Genomic DNA, 19491 nt, shown 5'->3' on the forward strand with positions numbered 1-19491 from the left:
CGGAGTAGCCAGGCATCCCAGTGCTCGGGGTTCGGGACTCTGGACCAGAAATGTGGGCGGCAGCTGGGCACCTGCGACTTCGGTCCCGTACCTGCGCGCGCGGCAGAGAGGCCTTAGGTCACGCGCCGCCCCGCCTACCTCCCCCTCCAGCTCCTGGCAAGCCGGCGCGCGGCGATGACGTGCCGAGTGCGCCGCGCGCCGCTGACGTCAGAGACCAATGGCTGCGGCCGCAGCTGCAGCGCTGGAATCCTGGCAGGCGGCGGCTCCGCGGAAGAGGCGCTCGGCGGCTCGACGGCCGCGGCGGAGGGAGGCGGCGCCCCCGGGCCCCGAGGCGGAGTTCGAGTCTGACAGCGGAGTCGTGCTTCGTCGCATCTGGGAGGCTGAGTGAGTGCAGGGTCGGCCCTGATGGAATCTTTGCGCCCATGGGCAATTCTGAGCCACAGTCTCCCCATCTGTAGAGTGGCGATATAATGCACACCCTTTAAGGAGTTATTATGAAGATTTAACGTAGGTAACGAGCTCATTAAAGATCTGGATTATAGTAAGCGCTCAGTTAAAGGTTATCTTTCCTTTTATTACGGTTACAGCTGCGTGACCTTGGACAATTTATAATCGCTGTGCCTCAGTTTTCTCATCTGTGGGATGGGGATGAAAATACTACATACGTAGGTTTGTTTTGAGGATTCAATGAATTAGTAAACGGAAACCATTTTCTGGCACGTGGTAAGCACTGTGCCAATGTTTGCTATTAATATTATGCCGATGTTGGTATATTATTGGTGGTGGTAACACGAGGGAAGCAACATGAATACGTGACTGCTATCATCAGGCAGCTGCTGTGTGCCTGACATTAGCTTAATCATTCTACACACTTTATGTTAAACATTGCAGGCACACTAGGACCCTGGTAGCTCACTGATTCTCAAAGAGACAAAATGTTTGGAACCAGATTTCAAACCCAGGTCTTTGTGACAAAAACCAGTGCTTCCAGCTTTCCATTGTGCTGGTTGCTTATCCCAGCCCAGATTCTCACATACCTTGCTCCGTACCTTAGGAAGTACATGGAGAGTGCCTAATACAGAGGAAGCACTCAATAAATGTTACCTATTATTGTTATTTAGTATTATTATCTTTATTTGCAGTTCTGTTAGGCTCAATAAATAACAGTTTTAGTTAGCACTTAAGATCAGCATCTGAAGGGCCATCACAAGGGGAGAAATTAGATTAATTTTGTGTGCTCCTCTCCCCTAGAATTAGGGTCAAGAGGCAGTAATGTCCCAGAGTTTACCTCTGAAGAGGAAGTTGCTGATCAATTGGCTGAGCCTGAATAAAAAGCATCTGCGATTCTTTTTAAGCTCTCAGAGGGTGCCAGTGAGAGTGAATGTGTCTGGGGGTTTGGAAAACTCAAGGCATTTTTCATATCCCTTGACATTGTCACGATTTCCTCAACTGCTTCAGTATTCCCCAGGAGCTCCTTGCTTCTCCCAACACCCAAGTGTGGTGCAATCACCATCGCTCTGAGTAGGGATTGGGCCAGCATTTTACACGCTTATCTATGTATGCATTTACCAGTTCATAAAGCATTCCTGTGTACATCAGAACTCTCTCCTTTACCCTCTGTGAGAAACGTGCAGCAGCCTCTGGGCCGACTTTCAATTCTCTGTACTCCTTTCTAAACCCCATAATCACTGTCTCTGGCCATGGCTTGTCAGTTCAAATCCAGTTCATTTTAATTCACTGTTGACTTTGTTTTGCTCTGGGTCTGTAAAACCAGTTGACTTGAATAAAGAAAGCCCAGACACTTGGTTTTGTCTCTTTACTTTCCCCTTAGAACTATTTATAATAACAAATACCATTTATTGAGTATCTGCTATGTGCCAGACACTGTGCTAAGAATGTTAACCCATTTTATGCCTCTAAACTCCTCCGTGTTGGGAATGATTTTTATCCCCATTTTAGAGATGAGGAAACTAAAGCTCAGAAAGGCTAATTCTGAGCACTTAACAACCATTTATTGAGCTGCAATTCTATGCTAGGGTCTGTTGTAGACCGAGAATAGACCCAGACCTCCCTCTGGGAATCAAGGACCTCCTCCAGCATCCTCTCTCCTGCAGTCTCTGAGCCCCAGCAGTATGTGCTCTGGCTCTGGACATATTCAACATATATCCCCCTCCTATCACTTGGTAAGGGTGGGCCCTGCATTGCAGGACACCTCATTCTCTATGCATTCGGGTCATGATGAGGAAAGTTACTGTTGGGGCAGCCCTGAAATGGGTGGGACATGACTGTGCCATTGTTTTTCTCAACAGGAAGGACCTGTTTATCTCTGATTTCTGGAGTTCAGCACTAGGTGGGTAACACCTGGCCAAGGGTAGGGATTGCGGGGCAGAAAAGAGAATCAGTCCTCATTTGAGGACATTTTGCTTCACAGAGGGATAACTTGCTGGGTTCTAACGCCCCCTGCCCCTTACAGTTGTGTGTCTTTTGGCACTTAATTCTGACCCTCAGTTTCTTTATCTGTGAAATGGGGATAATGTGTATATCCTGTAGTTTTGAGAATTGAAGCTGTTTAGTTAAATGCTTGCCTGCTGTATACAAGGCAATAAATGTTGTCATTATTATTGCTGAAATTTATATTTATCCTGTTCCTTTTCCATGATATTACAATGTAGCCTTTTCCTCATGCAGTGATAATCTCTTCCTAAACATAGTGTGTGGGTGGCAACATAATATTTATGCATGGAGTGGATGTACCATAGGTATCATTTTTATTGTGGGACATTTAGTTTTCTTCCGTTGTTTTTCAGTTATTATTTTAGGACAGGGTCTTACTCTTCACCTAGGCTGGAGTACAATGGTGCAATCATAGTTCACTGCAGCCTGTACCTCCTGAGCTCAAGTGATCCTCCCGCCTACAGCTTCCCAAAGCGCTGGGATTATAGGCATGAGCCACCACAACCAGCCTTTTTAAGTTATTATACATAATTTTGCAATGAGTAACTTTATGCATAAAGCTTTTACCAAACTTAAGATGATCTTCTTAGGATATATTCCCAGAAGTGGAATTAAATGAAAGGTGGTGACTAACTTGATATCTATTGTCAAGTTATCCAGAAAATTTTCACCAATTCTTTTATCAAAATTGACCTGAAGAGCCAGTTTTTCCTGGCCTGGGGTCTTGTTTAAAGATGTCTTTGCTGCTTTTTTTTTTCTTTTGAGACGGAGTCTTACTGTGTCACCCAGGCTGGAGTGCAGGGGTATGATCTCTGCTCACTGCAATCTCCACCTCCTGGGTTCAAACAATCCTGCCTCAGCCTCCTGAGTAGCTGGGACTACAGGTGTGCGCCACTACCCCTGGCTAATTTTTGTATTTTTGTAGAGATGGGGTTTCACCATGTTGGCCAGACTGGTCTCGAACTCCTGACCTCAAGTGATCTGCCCGCCTTGGTCTCCCAAGGTACTGGGATTACAGGTGTGAGCCACCATGCCTGGCCCTTTGCTGGTATCTTAAGTGAAAAATTGGTATCTTATTGGAATGCACAGCTTTTTTTGTTTTGCGAAATTCAGTACCAGTACAATAAAAGGAGAGACAAGAGAACCTACCTCTACATGAGAAGACTTAAACAGAGCATAACTTTATTTTATTTTTTTGAGATGGAGTCTTGCTCTGTTGCCCAGGCTGGAATGCAGTGGTGTGATCTCGGCTCACTGCAACCTCCACCTCCCTGGTTCAAGTGATTCTTCTGTTTCAGCCTCCCAAGTAGCTGGGACTACAGGTGTGCGCCAGTACGCCTGACTAATTTTTTGTATTTTTAGTAGAGACGGGGTTTTGCCATGTTGGCCAGGCTGGTCTTGAATTCCTGACCTCAGGTGATCCACCCACCTCGGCCTCCCAAAGTGCTAGGATTACAGGCGTGAGCCACCGCACCTGGTTTGTTACAACTTTAAAAGTATGCATTTCAGAGTATAGTCTACATTTACTAGGAGCCTCTTGTTAAATTAGAATGAGTTCACATTAGAGTTTTAGATGGAAACTGCCCTTGAGTGAAACCCAATTTCTGCTTGCAACATGCTCTTGGACCATGGGAGTCCAGGGACCGGGACAGTTTGTCAGTTGGTGGTGAATGTGACTGTATGTCCAGGCATGTTTGGGAATGAGGCCAGCAGCTTCTCTCTCTCTCTGAAAAATTGAAACCTTTTACTGCCCTGATCTCTTTCTCCCCAAATGTGTGAACTTCTTTTGTGGATGATTTGGTTCACAGGGTCAGAGCATGCCCTCTAACTGCATTTGGGGGCCTGCTCTTTCAGAAACCATCAATAGATGTCTTACAAAACATCTGGAACAACTGAAGGCCCCTGTGGGGACTCTTTCGGACATCTTTGGAAACCTGCATCTTGACTCATTGCCAGAGGAGTCAGATGTGGCCCCTGATTCTATCCCAAGAGAGACCCTGGTCACAGGAACCTGCCATTTGAAGTGTGTGTGTTACGGCATTGGGAACTTTGCCACCTGCATCATAGCTAGAAACCAGCTAACGTTTTTGCTGCTTTTGTTGGAAAAGTGCCAGGTACATTTTTGGATTCATTTTCATCTCCTCCTCCTCTGGTCCTGTACATGGGTGCAAACAGATGTTTGGGTTGAAGTAAACAACTCATTCTTCCCTTCTAGATTCCCAGAAGTCACTGTTGGGTATATGACCCTCTGTTTAGCCAACTTGAAACTGATGTACTTAACACCCTTGGTGTGACTGTTCTCAGTGAGAACGAGGTAAGTGGTTTAAATGGGAGAAGACAGAACTGTAAAAATCCTGACCAGACTCACCCCAGGCTCTGCCTGTGGACACCAGCATTCTTTGCAGTGGCAGCCATTCCTCTCTTACCGCCTGCTCGCTTTTGTAGTGCCTGAACGATGTAACCAGCCAGTCAGTTACCTACATTTTGGCTTGTGTTGTGCCCATCAGAAAAAAATTACACAGACAGCATGAACCAGGACATGTTAGGTCTGCACCACTTTTGTGAGAATTACTTGTCTGGAAATTATGCTAACTTGGTATTTGCTGTTGCTACTGAAACATGAAAGTCTAGGTGCCTCAAGCGAGATCTTTGTGGTTGGATTTTACCCTGTCCCAGGGAGGTAATAAAAGGGGATGCAGCATTCCTCTTTGATGCTATAACCCAGTCAAACCCATAGCACCTGGCTGTGAGTTGTGGATTAATTCTCTGCCCACATTTGCACCCCCCAAAATAGCTGGGATTTGACACTTCTGAGACCTGTGGAATAAAGAAATGCATCTCTCAAGCACAGGGCCAAAGCCAGTATGAGCAAATCCCTCCAATTTCGGTTTTGTATTGTCTTGGGGATTAGAATCATTTCATTCCTGTGTGTGTGCTGAAACTGCCATCTTATTGCTTGTTATGTATGAAAATTTGGCTCAGTTGAGAGAAGAGTCATTCCCTGATATTGGCAAGGTCCTAAAACACTGTCACTCAGTTCAGATCATCTTTCTGGGTACCTGCTCTGTGCTAGGCAGGGAGCTTTGGGGAGACCAAGAAAAATGGGAGCCAGTCCCTGTGTTCAGGGAGCCCATGGTCACATCAGGGCATGTGAGCTGTAAACAAGTGAATGAGGAATGAAATAGGCAGAACCTTGTACTAGGAGCTGAGACAAGAGAGGTGTTTGGAGGGATGGAGGAAGGATTCCTGGGTCTGAGCTGGGCTTTGAAGGTCTACCAGGAGTTTGCTAGTGGGACAGAACCAGGATTGCAGGTAGCTGTGCAGTGCTGGCTGTTCAGGAAACCACTGCCAGTTTGTTATTAACACAAGGGAAGCTGCAAGGAGAGGAGAGGCAGGCCAGAGGTGGGCAAGGGTCAGACAAAGGGCCTTATGTTCCCTGCTAGAGTTTGGCCGGAAAGCAGTGGTTCTCAGGAGGGGTGATTGTGCCTCAGGGACATTGGAAGAGGACTTAGTTATGCAGATCTGCAGGAAGTGACACAGGAAGTGTGGATTACTGAACATAGGGGAAATACATGGGGTAAGTAACATCACTATCCCTCCTGTTCTTGCCATCATAGACCCAGGAAGCCCCTCTGTCAGTGCAGGGTTTTGTGTTCATGAGAACACAATGTGTACATTTGTTAAGTAAACATGAGTTCTTTCGGGACATCATGATTTCCTGACTCTTTAGTCCTGTAACTGTATAGATTTCATATACGAGTGTAACTGTTCCACAAAATGAGTTTTTTTCCATTTGATCCTTTAGTTTGTCTTATGATTATCCCCATCCTTACCTCTCCCTCACCTTGCTGTAAAGAATAGGTTGTGGGCATGTTTACACCTGTGAATGTCGTATCCCCAGGAAGGGAAACGGAGTATTCGCGGGGAGCCTACCATCTTTTACATGCTCCATTGTGGGACGGCCTTGTACAACAATCTTTTATGGAGTAACTGGTCAGTAGATGCCCTTTCTAAGATGGTCATCATTGGGAACAGTTTCAAAGGACTTGAGGAGAGGTAAGTCTGAGAATGCTGAGATTCCGTCAGGCCCTGAGGTGAAGCCCATACCTCAGATTGACCCACATGCAGAAAACGTTTCCTTGATGATTCCATACTGGGGAAATGCTTTTCCATAGGGAACTGGATGAAGGCTTAAAGACAGGAGATGTCAAACCCTGATTCGAACTGTGAAGCAAGTTAAGGAGTCTTTTTGCCACGAATTCCTCCCTTCCATTATGATACACAGAAATGGTTTTGAAAACAGGGAAAAGCTATTTGATTCCTCTGCCTACAGCTCCACATCGTCATTCTGTTTCCCATGCTTAGGAGTCTGCTCAGTCATTTCTCTTGATGAAATGAAATGGGCACAATTACTGGAATATTTGCTTTTTTTTTTTTTTTTTTTTGAGATGGAGTCTCACTCTGTCCTCCCCGGCTGGAGTGCAGTGGTATGATCTCAGCTCACTGCAACCTCTGTCTCCCGGGTCCAAGCGGTACTCCTACCTCAGCCTAATGAGTAGCTGGGATTACAGATGCGCACCAGGACGCCTGGCTGATTTTTGCATTTTTAGTAGTGATGGGGTTTTACCATGTTGGCCAGGCTGGTCTTGAACTCCTGACCTCAAATGATCTGCCCGCCTCAGTCTCCCGAAGTGCTGGGATTACCCGCGCCTGGCCCACATTTTCAACTATTTAACTGGTTTACTCCACATCTTGGGTTTTTTCCTGAATTCTTACTGTGCTTCAATCATCTTGCCCTTCTATGTGTCTTAAGTTGAATGAAACTATCCTCATACCTCCTAATCATTTTTTTTAATTTCTAGGTTGTTGGCAAGGATTCTGCAGAAAAATTATCCCTACATTGCAAAGGTATCTATCTGAATAAAGGGGCTGGGATGGAAAAGGGTGTGAAACTGTGAAGAATTCTATCTTTACAGGCATAGGAGGAAACTCACGGGCTAAGTGGCACTAGTGTACTGTCAGCTCTCTCCATGGGTCTGTGTTCCAGAAAGCTATGACTTTTTAATGCATCTCTTAGTTTTTTCCTTATTTCCTTTATTCTCAGGATCACAGTCTATGATACCCACTGTCCCTGGGGCGCTCAATTCATTGTGCAAAAGCATTTAAATCGAAATACCCTATTTGTTATTTTTTTAAAAAGGAAAGTGGGGATGACAAGTAAAATGGAAATTTATCCCAGAAGAGTGGGGATTACTGTGAATATCTAAAGTTTTTATACTTGAATTTTTCTGCTCAGATTTTAAAAGGACTGGAGGAGCTTGAGTTTCCTCAGACTTCACAATACATGGACATATTTAATGATACCTCTGTCCACTGGTTCCCTGTGCAAAAGCTAGAACAGCTCTCCACAGATATTTGGGAGTTTCGGGAAGAACCAGATTATCAGGACTGTGAGGACCTTGAAATCATCAGGAAGAAGAGAGAAGATCCTTCTGCTACTGACTGAACTTGCTGTGAGGTACTCAGTGGTGGCTGAGGTAGAAGCTGCCACCGGAGACTCAAGGGAAGGCTGCCATGGAGGAACTAGAGAGCACTCCTTTGCCAGGAAAGAACATCAACTTGGCCGTCCTGTTTTGAGGACGATACCCCACATGAGGACTTGGTATAAAGATTCCTGCACTAAGTGGCATCGTCCCATTTTACATCCTTCCCTCGTGACCTGGCCTGATGTGGAGCAGCTCCTGAGTAAAGAAGTTACCCTTTTGAAGGTGATCTAAAATACTGTTTATTTACAATAGATCCCTCTCAGGGGCAAGTCTCTGGCTGGTTCTGGACCTGCCACAGTTCACTTGGCCATGTCGATCAGGCTCTGCAGTGAGGTGGGCACCCACGTCTTCTCGCCCTGGACAAAGACCACTCCCCGGTCGATGTAGATCACAATGCGGCCAAAGGTGTAGAGCTGCTTCCCTTCGTGTCGCTTCCCAATGACGGGCATGAAGACAATGTTGTGCTCCTCAGCCTTGGTCTCAATGAGGTCCTTAAAGTTCATGGGCACAGAGCTGGCAGCCACGCCAATGCCCCTCTGAGCCATGTTCTCAGCCTCCCGCCTCTCCTGCATGGCCTCATACTGGAAGTCCTTCCTCCGCTCCGTGTGGGTGAGATAGGCAATGTTCTCCCGCGCTCCTGGCTGCATGTAGGCACCTAAGAGATACAGGAGGACAGGGCGGTGAGGAGAGGTGTTTCCAGGTGTATGGAAGTTGACACTGTGACTTGGTCCAAGTCTTGGGTGTGCCAGAGTGCTTGTGACTCACTGAAGGGCAGCTCTGCCTCAAAGATACAACTTTGGAGGAAGTTTAGACAACTGGCCAGTATCACATAAAAACTGTTCAGAAGGTTCCTGGCTAGTATCTAGTAACCAAACAGATTATTAATATTCAACATTTTAAAATGAAGTATCTGCAAGTGATTTATTCTTTCAGAGCTGGAAACATTAACAGAGAGTCCTCAGCCACTCTTCTGTTCCCACCTTGCTCTGTAGAGTTTCCACTTCACACCACCAAAGAGGCAGCTTTTAGTACCTTGAAAACATAGGGCCCACACTGGCTTTATTTTTAACCTACCCACACAGGCCCCTCATCCTGAAAGAAGTTCACATATATTTAGGGAGCTGAAATGGGTGTTTAAAGGATAATACCAAGACCATAAATGCTAAGTGCTAATTGAGGGGTATATTCAGGGAACAGTTTTGGAAACATGAGGCCAAGGGTAGCTAAGGAAGAGTTTTTAGAAAGAACTTGATAATTACAGAAGCAGAGAAGTATATTTGCCTTGTTACTTAATCTCTGTTTTCACAGAATAGGCTATTTTTTCTTTTTTTTTTTGAGACCGAGTCTCGTTCTTGTCACTTAGGCTGGAGTGCAGTGCTTGCAATCTCGGCTCACTACAACCTCCACCTCCCAGGTTTAAGCGATTCTTCTGCCTCAGCCTCCTGAGTAGCTGGCATTACAGGCATGTGCCACCACGCCCAGCCAGTTTTTGCATTTTTAGTAGAGACGGGGTTTCACCATGTTGGTCAGGCTGGTCTCAAACTCCTGACCTCGTGATCTACCCGCCTCGGCCTCCCAAAGTGCCGGGACTACAGGCGTGAGCCACTGCGCCTGGCCTAGGCTATTAAATAACAAGAATTAAAGACTCAGGAAACAGAAATTCCAGTTCTAACTGCCACCCTTTAACTATGTGACCTTGAACAGGCTCTTAGCCTCGCTGGGCTTATCTGTAAAACAGACTAGATGATCCCATTTCAATGCTGTGAATCGGCTAATGAGCAACACTGGAGCACAGGACTGGTTGAAATAGGCTCCCAAATGTAGAAACATAAACATACTCTCACTTATGATCTAGACAGAATGACTTACCTAGAACTTGGGAATAGATACAGTACACGAACAGCGAACTGCCTGTTTTTGACAACACAGACACCACCTATTGAAGGCTACACACGAGCATGAACTCAATCTCCCTTTTAGCCTATGAAGTAGATCTTACTGTTTAACAGGTAAAATGGGGCTGATTAAGGCTGAGCAATCACCAAGTGTCAGACCGTGTGCCGAACTCCACACTGTAAGATGCGTCACCTGAGCAGCATGCTCAGGCCTGAATGAGCCTTAAAAGGCCACACAGCACAGCGGTTAAGAGGGCGGGGCCTGGGGTTAGACTGACATCATCTGAATCCAGCTTAAGTCAGTCTCCACTCAGGGAAGATGCCCCTCTCAGTCATGGTAGACCTGGGCAGTGGGTGCCAGCCGACCATGTACCCCAATCAGCAGGGTGAGAGTCTGTTGCTATGTGCAAAAGTGACTAACGTTTAGGCTGCCTACAGGAACCAGAAAACTCTGATTCTGTGCATTTACATGTGTAAAATCTGAAACTCGGGGCCAGGACATCCAAAATGGGAATCCTCACTTACCAACGTTGGAGGACACCGCCCGGTTCATGATATCAAGTGCCTCATTAAATTTGTCCTTGACAGATGGGTGTGCCAGCACTTGGTCTGAGAACATAGACTTCCAACCCAGGTACCACTTGGTGATCTCCTCATAATTTGGGCTGTTACTGAGCCAAGAGCACAGCACCTGCCAAAAAGAAAAATTACTTGCATCCATGGTGGCAACAAATGAAGGCAAGATTTCTGAAGGGGCCGTTTGTTTTGTTTTGATCCTGGTCCTGCAAGCTAGTGACACCACTTTACAGGGATTTATAGTAGCTGAACAGTCTAGCACTTATGAATATGGATTTTGGAGTCAGCCTGGTAGCTAAAGTACCCTTGCATGTAAACTCTGAGCCTCAGCTTCCATGTCTACACAACAGGGATACCATATCCCCTACCCCATAGGGTTGCTGAGAGGAGCTGAGATAAAGCAAATAAAGTGCTTGGAACAGCTTCTGATACATGGCAAATGTCCAATAAATGGTGCCCACTATGAAGATGACCTAACTCATTCCTACTCCACCACGTAATTTATTTTCATTATGGAATTGTACCTACAGTCAGGCCTTGGCAGAAAATTAACTTAATCCCCATCCAGTTCCCTCCCCCAGAAAGCCAAGCAAAACAAAGTGTACCTGAAGCCACTTGGGGAAGAAGTGCTTTTCAAGAAGTCCCACCAGGCTAGAGACAGAGATCATCCCTTCCCAGTCAATCACCCAATAGAATGCATCCATGTGCTGCTGGTGGGGGTTAATGACTAGCTCACCAAGACACATCCCTGGAAGAGAAAACCGGTCTGTAAGGCACAGCTTTACTACTGGCAAAGCCACAGAAGCACAAAGAGCAAAGACAATGTCCGTTTTCATCTCAGCTCACAGCAATCTCTGCCTCCCGGGTTCAAGTCACTCTTGTGCCTCAGCCTCCCGAGTAGCTGGGAGTACAGGTGTGCACCACCGTGGCCAGCTAATTTTTGTGTTTTTATTAGAGACAGGACTTTGGCATGTTGCCCAGGCTGGTCTCAAACTCCTGGTCTCAGGTGATCTGCCCACCTCAGCCTCCCAAAGTGCTGGGATTACAGGCATTAAGTCACAGCTCCTGGCTTTTTTTTTTTTTTTTTTTTTTTGCCCAGGCTGGAGTGCAATGGCAGATCTTGGCTCACTACAACCTCTGCCTCCCAGGTTCAAGCCATCCTCCCGCCTCAGCCTCCCTAGTAGCTGGGACCACAGGCGCCCGCCACCACACCTGGCTAGTTTGTATTTTTGGTAGAGATAGGGTTTCACCATGTTGCTCAGGCTTTAATCTGCTTTTAAAGGTCAAATTTAAGCTCCCGACATAGCAATTCTTAAAAAATATTTTCTTTTTGCTAACCCGGAAATAACTCCCTAATAATTTAGAGTAAAATACCACAAAAATTTCAGAACTCCAATGGCTGTCCTATTACCAGAAGCCAAAACCAATCGGGAAAACCACAAGGCAGAGTCCAATACTGTCACTGTCGACTATTAGTCACTGTTGTAAATAAACAGCAGAAAGGACCCAAGTTACATTTATGTTCAGCCTCTGAAAAAAATGGTACCTTTTTCACAGCAAGGAATATTGTGTACCAAGCATTTTCATGAACACAAAGGCTATGCTTTAAGTCATCACCGCTGACCACAGAAACCAGGGCACCAAAGCTGCAGGGCTTGGAATGTATTTTCCCCATATCCTTACCCAGCTTGGGCACTATGTTTTTGACCATGAATGCTTCCCAGGAGCCAGGAGTGAAGACATCCTTCCAGGGCTGGAGGATGAGCTTGGCAGAGGAGTCGCTGGGGTGCCACTTCTGCAGGGCGCTGGACAGCTTGCTACGGATGGGGGAATAGAGCGGCTCCAGCCGTGCCTGCATAAGGGGCAGCCACGGGTGGATCCAAGAGTGGATGGGAACAGTGTCTGTGAGCGGGTTCCAGTTTTCCACCTGCGAAGCGGGCAGAAGAATCAGTTCATGTCGCCTGTGGGGCAGTCACATAACACCCCTGTATGGCTAAAGGCAAGAGCTGCCCCTGGAGGAGGCCCCGTGCTCTCCGAGGCCCACGGTCCTTTGTACATTGCCAAACAAATATGCCCATTCATTTGATTACATCTCAGAAATAGCACAATTCTAATTTTAGTGATGAAATCAAGAAAATGAATTCCCTCCTGAGGGTGGCTTGGGGAAAAAAGTGCTGAGAAAAAGGCTGGAATTAACACTATAGGTCAATAGCTGTGTTGACAAATTCTGTTAATTCCAGGCGTTTTAACAGCACTGAGATAATGAAGACATAGACTGAACAAGTCCCTGTGGTTAGTGATGACGGCTGTTTCCCATGACTCTCATCCCACCTCCTTTTGCAGCTTGGGGAAGATGAGTTGGTCCAGTATGTTATCTAAGATCCACACAGGAATAATGTGCACCCAACTATCCAAAAAGTCCACCATCGGGTCACAGTTCCTTGGCTGCCACTGGGTGACAATATTTCGAACAAAAGGCATCCAGACTTCCCATATCAACCTATGGGAGAAAGGCAGAGGACAGGCTGGTTAATTACACTCACTGGTTTCAAAGTACACCACCATCGCCTGCCTCTCTAGAATCAGGAATGAAAATACAACAGCATGGAAATTCAATCAGAGGAAACCATCAGGCCAGTCACCATACTGGCCAGACCTGAGCCTGCCTCTTTCCTTGTTCTCGTGACTCTCCTCTCAATCTGAGGCCTCGGTCTCCTAAGTAGTGCCTGCCCACCTGGCAGAGCTGCTTTAGGGTCACAAGGGCTTCTTCCCAGGTATCAAGTGCTTTCCCACCTATAGGCTTCTATTCATGAGCTGACGCCTCTCACCCTCTTACCACAATTTCAATGTCACCTCCCCTAAGACCTCTGTGCCAACCCCCATTCCAAGTAGGTCGCTCCTGCAATTCTCTATCGCTGTACCTGGTGTGCATCCTGGCTTTATTTGTTCACTACCTTATTTCCCATCTGCCTTTTTTGCTGTACGGTAGGCAGAGGCTGTCTGCTGTACTCCTAGGGTAAGCCCAGCACCTAGCACAAGCATGATACGCAACAGACATTTGACAAGTGTCAGCTGAATTCATGGCCAAATGTAATTGTACAACCACTATGGAAAACAGTGTGGAGATTCCTTAGAGAACTAAAAGTACAACTACCATTTGATCCAGCAATCCCACTACTGGGTATCTACCCAGAGAAAAAGAAGTCATGGCTGGGCACGGTGGCTCATGCCTGTAATTCCAGCACTTTGGGAGGCCAAGGCGGGCGGATCACGAGGTCAAGAGATCGAGACCATCCTGGCCAACATGGTGAAACCCTGTCTCTACTAAAAATACAAAAATTAGCTGGGCATGGTGGCGAGCACCTGTAGTCCCAGCTACTCGGGAGGCTGAGGCAGGAGAATCACTTGAACCCAGGAGGCAGAGGTTGCAGTGAGCCGAGATCGCGCCACTGCACTCCAGCCTGGCGACAAAGCAAGACTTCATCTCAAAAAAAAAAAAAAAAGTCATTATACAAAAAAGATACTTGCTCACGCAAGTTTACAGCAGCACAATTCGCAATTGCAAAAATGTGGAACCAACCCAAATGCCCACCAATCAACGAGTGGATAAAGAAACTGTGGTATAAATATAATGGAATATGACTCAGCCATAAAAAGGAATGAATTAATGGCATTCGCAGCAACCTGGTTGGAATTGGAGACTATTATTCTAAGTGAAGTAACTCAAGAATGGAAAACCAAACATCTTATGTTCTCACTTATGAGTGGAAGCTAAGCTATGAGGATGCAAAGGCATAAGAATGACACAATGGACTTTGGGGACTCGGGGAAAGGGTGGGAAGGGGGTGAGGGATAAAAGATTACAAATTGAACCAGGCACGGTGGCTCACGCCTGTAATCCCAGCACTTTTTTGGAGGCCGAGGCAGGCGGATCACGAGGTGAGGAGATCGAGATCATCCTGGCCAACATGGTGAAACCCTGTCTCTACTAAAAATACAAAAATTAGCTGGGCGTGGTGGCGCGTGCCTGTGATCCCAGCTACTCGGGAGGCTGAGGCAGAAGAATCACTTGAACCAGGCAATTGGAGGCTGCAGTGAGCTGAGATCACACCACTGCACTCTAGCCTGGCGACAGAGTGAGACTCCGTCTCAAAAAAAAAAAAAAAAAAAAAGACTACAAATTGGGTTCAATGTATACTGCTCAGGAGATGGGTACACCAAAATCTCACGAATCACCACTAAAGAACTTACTCATGTAACCAAATACTACCTGTTCCCCAAAACCCTATGGAAATAAAACATTTCAAAAAAATAAAATAAAAAAAAGAATTCATAGCCAAATGAATTTAAATTCCTAAAGCAGTGTCAGCATGAGCAGAAAATTAATCAAGGCCAGCACTGCTGCCTTCCCCCACCTTCAGCAATCCTTCCCAACCCCCCAGGAGAAAGGAGCTGGGGTGCAGAGCCCTGCTCTGTGGTACCTGTGAAAGGCATCTGCCGAGAGGTCCTGTCCGCCATGGGACAAGAGCTGGTCATTCTCCAGGAGGCTTTTCCACTTGGAGATGATCTCGGTGCCGTAAGTGCAGTCCTGAGGAAAAAGGCAAGCAGCTGAGGGGCCTCGGGCTCTCCAGCCCTCCCTGCCCATTGGACCAACTCATCAAGCAAGGGTAAGCCCAACCGAGAGGCAGGGATAGGTTGATTTTCCCCACAACTCACTTTGAGGGGATCCCACTCCTTGAAGTACTCCTTCATGAGTGGATAGACGATGGCCACGGCGAGGTCCACACGGTCGGACATCCTGTACTCCTCATAGTACTTGTCCTGCAGGGTTTCAAAGATGCGGGCACACTCGTCCAGGGTGAGGGGGTTGCTGCAGTTGGGCTGCATCCGCCGCTCGCACTCCTCCACCATCTCCAGGACCTTGCTGAGGTTGGAGATGACCCGCTCCTCGTGGTCCAGGACCTCGGTCATCTTCTCCAGCTCGTGGAAGAGGTTGACCACCATGTCCCGCTCATACTGTAGCTGCCGGTCATTCTGGATGATCTCCTGCTCCGTGAGGTCAATGAGCAGCTGCAGGTTGTGCTCCAGCTCGGGCAGCGCGAAGCCCGGGGCCTTGGCCTCTTTGCCAGACTGTGGCAGCTGTTGGGACTGCAGCGGCAGCCCATCATCGGGAACGTTGTGCTTGTGGCTGATCTGACTGTAGCTGTAGTAGACCTTCTGCTCCCGGCCTGTCATGTCTATGACCTTGGAAAACGTAGAGGGACGAAGGTTAACACCGCTGCAGCCCTGTTAAACACACAGCTAAGCCCAGGAGAAGGCCCCATGACAGGGGAAGTGTGTAGAAACCACATTATTCAACAGAGCTGGAGAAGGGCAGTGTTATAAGGTGGGAACCACACTGTCCTAGCCTAAAGGAGACTCCAGGGACAAAATCAGATGCAGCAAGCAGTTCTAGGTTGGATCACTGTGAACAAGCCAGATAGAGAAGACTTTTTAGGGAAACATGGAATTTAAATAGGGACTGAGTATTAGTAGATGTGAAAAATTTATTTTAATGGAAAGGTAGAAGCTATACTGATCAAGGAAGGTAACATACAATCAGAATATCACATTTTGATTAAAAAAATGCACATAAGCATAGAAAAAGATATAGGATGTATAACAAGATGTTAACATTTGGTAATCTTGGAAGGATGGGAAATATTTTCTACATTTTTGCCTATTTCCTAATTTTCTAAAATGTACTACACACTGCTATTGTAATAACAAAGTTTTTTTTTATTTAATTTTATTTATTTATTATTTATTTTTATTTATTTTTTTGAGATGGAGTCTCGCTCTGTTGCCCAGGCTGGAATGCAGTGGTGCGATCTCAGCTCACTGCAAGCTCCGCCTCCCAGGTTTACGCCATTCTCCTGCCTCAGCCTCCCAAGTAGCTGGGACTACGGGCGCCCATCACAACACCTGGCTAATTTTTTGTATTTTTAGTAGGGACGGGGTTTCACCGTGTTAGCCAGGAAGGTCTCAATCTCTTGACCTTGTGATCCGCCCGCCTCGGCCTCCCAAAGTGCTGGGATTACAGGTGTGAGCAACTGCGCCCGGCCTTTTAATTTTAAAACAAAATAAAATATACAAAAGGCTAATTGAACAAAGGCAACCTAGACAATGAGCTAATTCCAATATTTTAGGAAAACAGGAAATGTGAATATGGACTGCACTTCTGAAACAGAATGATTCAGAATCTTAATGATTCAGATACTTAATGATTTTTAAGTAAGAGTGTGATCCATGAACCACCAGCTTTAGAATCACTGGAGGGAAAAAAAAAAAGAGTCCTGAGGTTCAGTCTAGACTCAAAATTCCTGGGAGGCACCTAGACACCCGTATTTCTTATCAGGTCATCCAGATAACAGCTCATGTTTAAGAACCCCACTAAAGGCTTTCTTTGAGGTCTATGACACACTACATATCCTACAGCAAATGACAACAGGCAACTGTCACCACTGTTCTTTGACTACTTGGAAAAGTAATGGAAAACTGTTTTGTTGTTGTTGTTGTTTTTTTTTTTTTTTTTTTGAGATGGAGTCTCGCTCTGTCCCCCAGGCTGGAGTGCAGTGGCACGATCTCTGCTCACTGCAAGTTCCGCCTCCTGGGTAAATGCCATTCTCCTGCCTCAGCCTCCCGAGTAGCTGGGACTACAGGCACCCGCCACCACGTCCGGCTAATTTTTTGTATTTTTAGTAGAGACAGGGTTTCACCATATTACAAGGCGGTCTCAATCTCCTGACCTCGTGATCCGCCCGCCTAGGCCACCCAAAGTGCTGGGATTACAGGCATGAGCCACCATGCCCTGCCAAGTAATGGAAAACTTAATACACTATATGCACGTAACAGTGGCTGAAAATTTAATCTATCTTAAAAAAAGAAAATACTCAATGCTGGCTAAGGAGCCCTGGGGACTCTCCCCTGCCCTCCTGGTCAGAGAGAGTTAACACAACCTTCTGAGTATTTAAATGCCTTAAGTACTTTTGTATTCAACATGGTGATTGTACATGTACATGTCTATCCTTAAAAAATGTCTGAAACAAAAACAAAGTTTTATATACAAACTAACCAGCCAAAAACCCAAACTAAACCAGATAAAAGCTAAACGTCTAACAATGGAGGTAGGATCAAGTAATACAGTATAGCCACTGTCTGGAATTATGCGCTCATTATAAACACTTCGCACTGAGTTTTTAATAACAAGAATGTTATTAAATTCACTGATGTAAGCTCCAGAAACACAGGAACATCATTTGGTTTACCAGTGTAGTGCCGTGAAGAGTGCCTGGCAGAGAAGGAACTTGGTAACTATTACTAAATATGGGAGTGTAATGAATAGGAACGTGATATTAATACTATGTGAGCATAGTATTAATTCATTACACTCCCATAAATAAGTGAGAAAAGCAAGGTACCAAAAAAAAAAAGAAAAAGAAAAAGCCTAGCTGAAAGATCCAAAAACCCCTAGAACATGTTCTGTGATTAATTCTGGGGTGTAGATGCTGTACCTTGACTTGAGAAAGTTCCTTCTGGGGAGCAGTGAGCTTCTTGCTAATCCTGCCCTTGGCCTTCAACTCTTCCACGGTCTTGTAAGAGTATTTGGGCTTCTTCTTGCTTCCACTTGGGTCTTTCCTCCACTGGCTCAGCTCCTTTTGAAACTCCTGGACCAGAAGAATACAGTCAGATGCAGCAAGGAACAACCACTTTTTACAACAGGTGAGGTAGCTGAGACCATTAGCAGATGTCACCATTCACTGTCTTAGATTTATTTACAGGCTCTAGATGAAGGAAGGAAAGGATGCCCCTGCAAGACACCAAAACTATCTAATGATACTCCTTGACCACATTCGCCCTCTTACAAATAATGAGGTTCAGAAGGCAGGTGCACCAGATGGGAGGGAGAAACAAAAATAAAGATAAAGGAAACAACATTTATTGAGCATCTACTATGGGCAGGCACTATACTACTTTTAAAGGTACCTCATGTAAAACTTAAAAATGCAATGTAAAGGATTTTTTAAGTACACAAAACCTTGTTTCTAACTTTAAAATGACGATAAATAAGCAGGCCCTAACTCTTAAAGCAAAGATATCTCTTACAATCAGGGTCTGCAAAACCTTTCTACAGGAGGAGCTAAGGCAAGCTTGTCCAACCCGCAGCCCAGGACGGCTCTGAATGTGGCCCAACACAAATTTGTAAACTTTCTTAGTGTGACAGTAGTAGAGTCCAGCCCACAGAAGTTGGTTTTGGGGTTGTCATTATGTTTTTCTCATACTGGTTAAGACTTGTCATTTTTTCTCTAGAAGTATCTAGACATCTGACTACTTTAGGAAAATCAGAGGACCAGGCAATACTGAGCCCACATCCTCATAAGCAACAATCACCTAGAGCTGAATAAAGATTTACCTTCTACACAGACTACAGCCTCACTTGTGTGCCACAGTCCCCACTACTCTTTATTGTCTAGCACCTGGCTCATCTTACTTGCTTCTGTGGTATGCCTGGCACCTGTAGGCTTCTAAGTCTGAGAACCCCTGACTCAGAGTGGCCAATCCCACATTTATCAAATGACTCTTTCATCAAAAGGTCAGTGACATGAAGAGTAACATGTTTCTTTGCAGCATCCTGCTTCCCCCATAAATTCAAACGGGAAAAGAGTAATACTTCAATCAAGAGAGCTGGCCCCTTCTATCACTGGGGAAAAGGGACACAAAGCTGCCAGCAGATGGCTCCCTGCTGCACTTGGGATGAAACCCGAGCACCTAAAAATGGCTGTCATGGCTGTCTTGTGGACCATCCACCCCTCTGAATGCACTTCCTTCCCCCTCTGCTTTGTGTACCACCCTCCCACCACAAGGGCTTCCTTTATGGTTTCTTAACCACCAAGCTCAAGAGCCTCTCAGTGTCCTCTGGCTTCTCAGCTCACCCTTCTGCCAAGTCTCAACTGAAATGTTTCCTTTCCTAAAAGGTTTCC

The 19491-nt window shown here is 45.9% G+C and overlaps 3 protein-coding genes across 9 annotated transcripts in view; 1 reads left to right on the plus strand and 2 right to left on the minus strand.

Moving 5' to 3' along the window:
* HPS4 (HPS4 biogenesis of lysosomal organelles complex 3 subunit 2) overlaps window positions 1–215 on the minus strand; it is a 31856-nt gene extending 31641 nt beyond the window's left edge. The window contains exon 1 of one of the 6 annotated variants that reach the window (XM_009234207.4): window positions 1–215. The gene's annotated coding sequence lies outside the window, so the exon portion shown is untranslated. 6 annotated transcript variants of the gene reach the window in all.
* On the plus strand, window positions 151–8906 carry SRRD (SRR1 domain containing). Of its 2 annotated transcripts, none has more exons than XM_002830954.6 (7): window positions 151–384; window positions 2310–2350; window positions 4309–4568; window positions 4670–4768; window positions 6356–6510; window positions 7317–7362; window positions 7751–8906. In XM_002830954.6, exons 1-7 carry the CDS (start codon window positions 218–220, stop codon window positions 7958–7960), a joined length of 978 nt encoding a protein of 325 aa, XP_002831000.1. In that variant the 5' UTR covers window positions 151–217; the 3' UTR covers window positions 7961–8906. The 2 variants fall into 2 exon arrangements, with proteins under 2 accessions (XP_002831000.1, XP_009232486.1); XM_009234211.4 differs by having other exon boundaries at window positions 194–384; window positions 7559–8906.
* The window catches only part of TFIP11 (tuftelin interacting protein 11), a gene marked incomplete at its 5' end in the record, with an annotated part of 20395 nt that continues 9125 nt past the window's right edge, over window positions 8222–19491 (minus strand). The window contains 8 exon segments of the mRNA NM_001133272.1: window positions 8222–8655; window positions 10421–10586; window positions 11077–11219; window positions 12155–12398; window positions 12803–12971; window positions 14953–15059; window positions 15188–15715; window positions 18025–18177. Coding sequence (NP_001126744.1) covers window positions 8300–8655; window positions 10421–10586; window positions 11077–11219; window positions 12155–12398; window positions 12803–12971; window positions 14953–15059; window positions 15188–15715; window positions 18025–18177 — 1866 coding nt within the window. The 3' untranslated portion in view covers window positions 8222–8299.

This window comes from Pongo abelii, chromosome 23 (assembly GCF_028885655.2).
Source record: "Pongo abelii isolate AG06213 chromosome 23, NHGRI_mPonAbe1-v2.0_pri, whole genome shotgun sequence".
Taxonomy (NCBI): Eukaryota; Metazoa; Chordata; class Mammalia; order Primates; family Hominidae; genus Pongo; species Pongo abelii.

Bases quoted from the DNA above. Each gene is read 5' to 3' on its own strand.
- SRRD (XM_002830954.6), top strand. From the start codon at position 218: ATGGCTGCGGCCGCAGCTGCAGCGCTGGAATCCTGGCAGGCGGCGGCT. The intron at 2,351-4,308 runs GTGGGTAACACC...CTGCTCTTTCAG, and splicing joins TTTCTGGAGTTCAGCACTAG to AAACCATCAATAGATGTCTT. The intron at 7,363-7,750 runs GTATCTATCTGA...TTTTCTGCTCAG, and splicing joins ATTATCCCTACATTGCAAAG to ATTTTAAAAGGACTGGAGGA.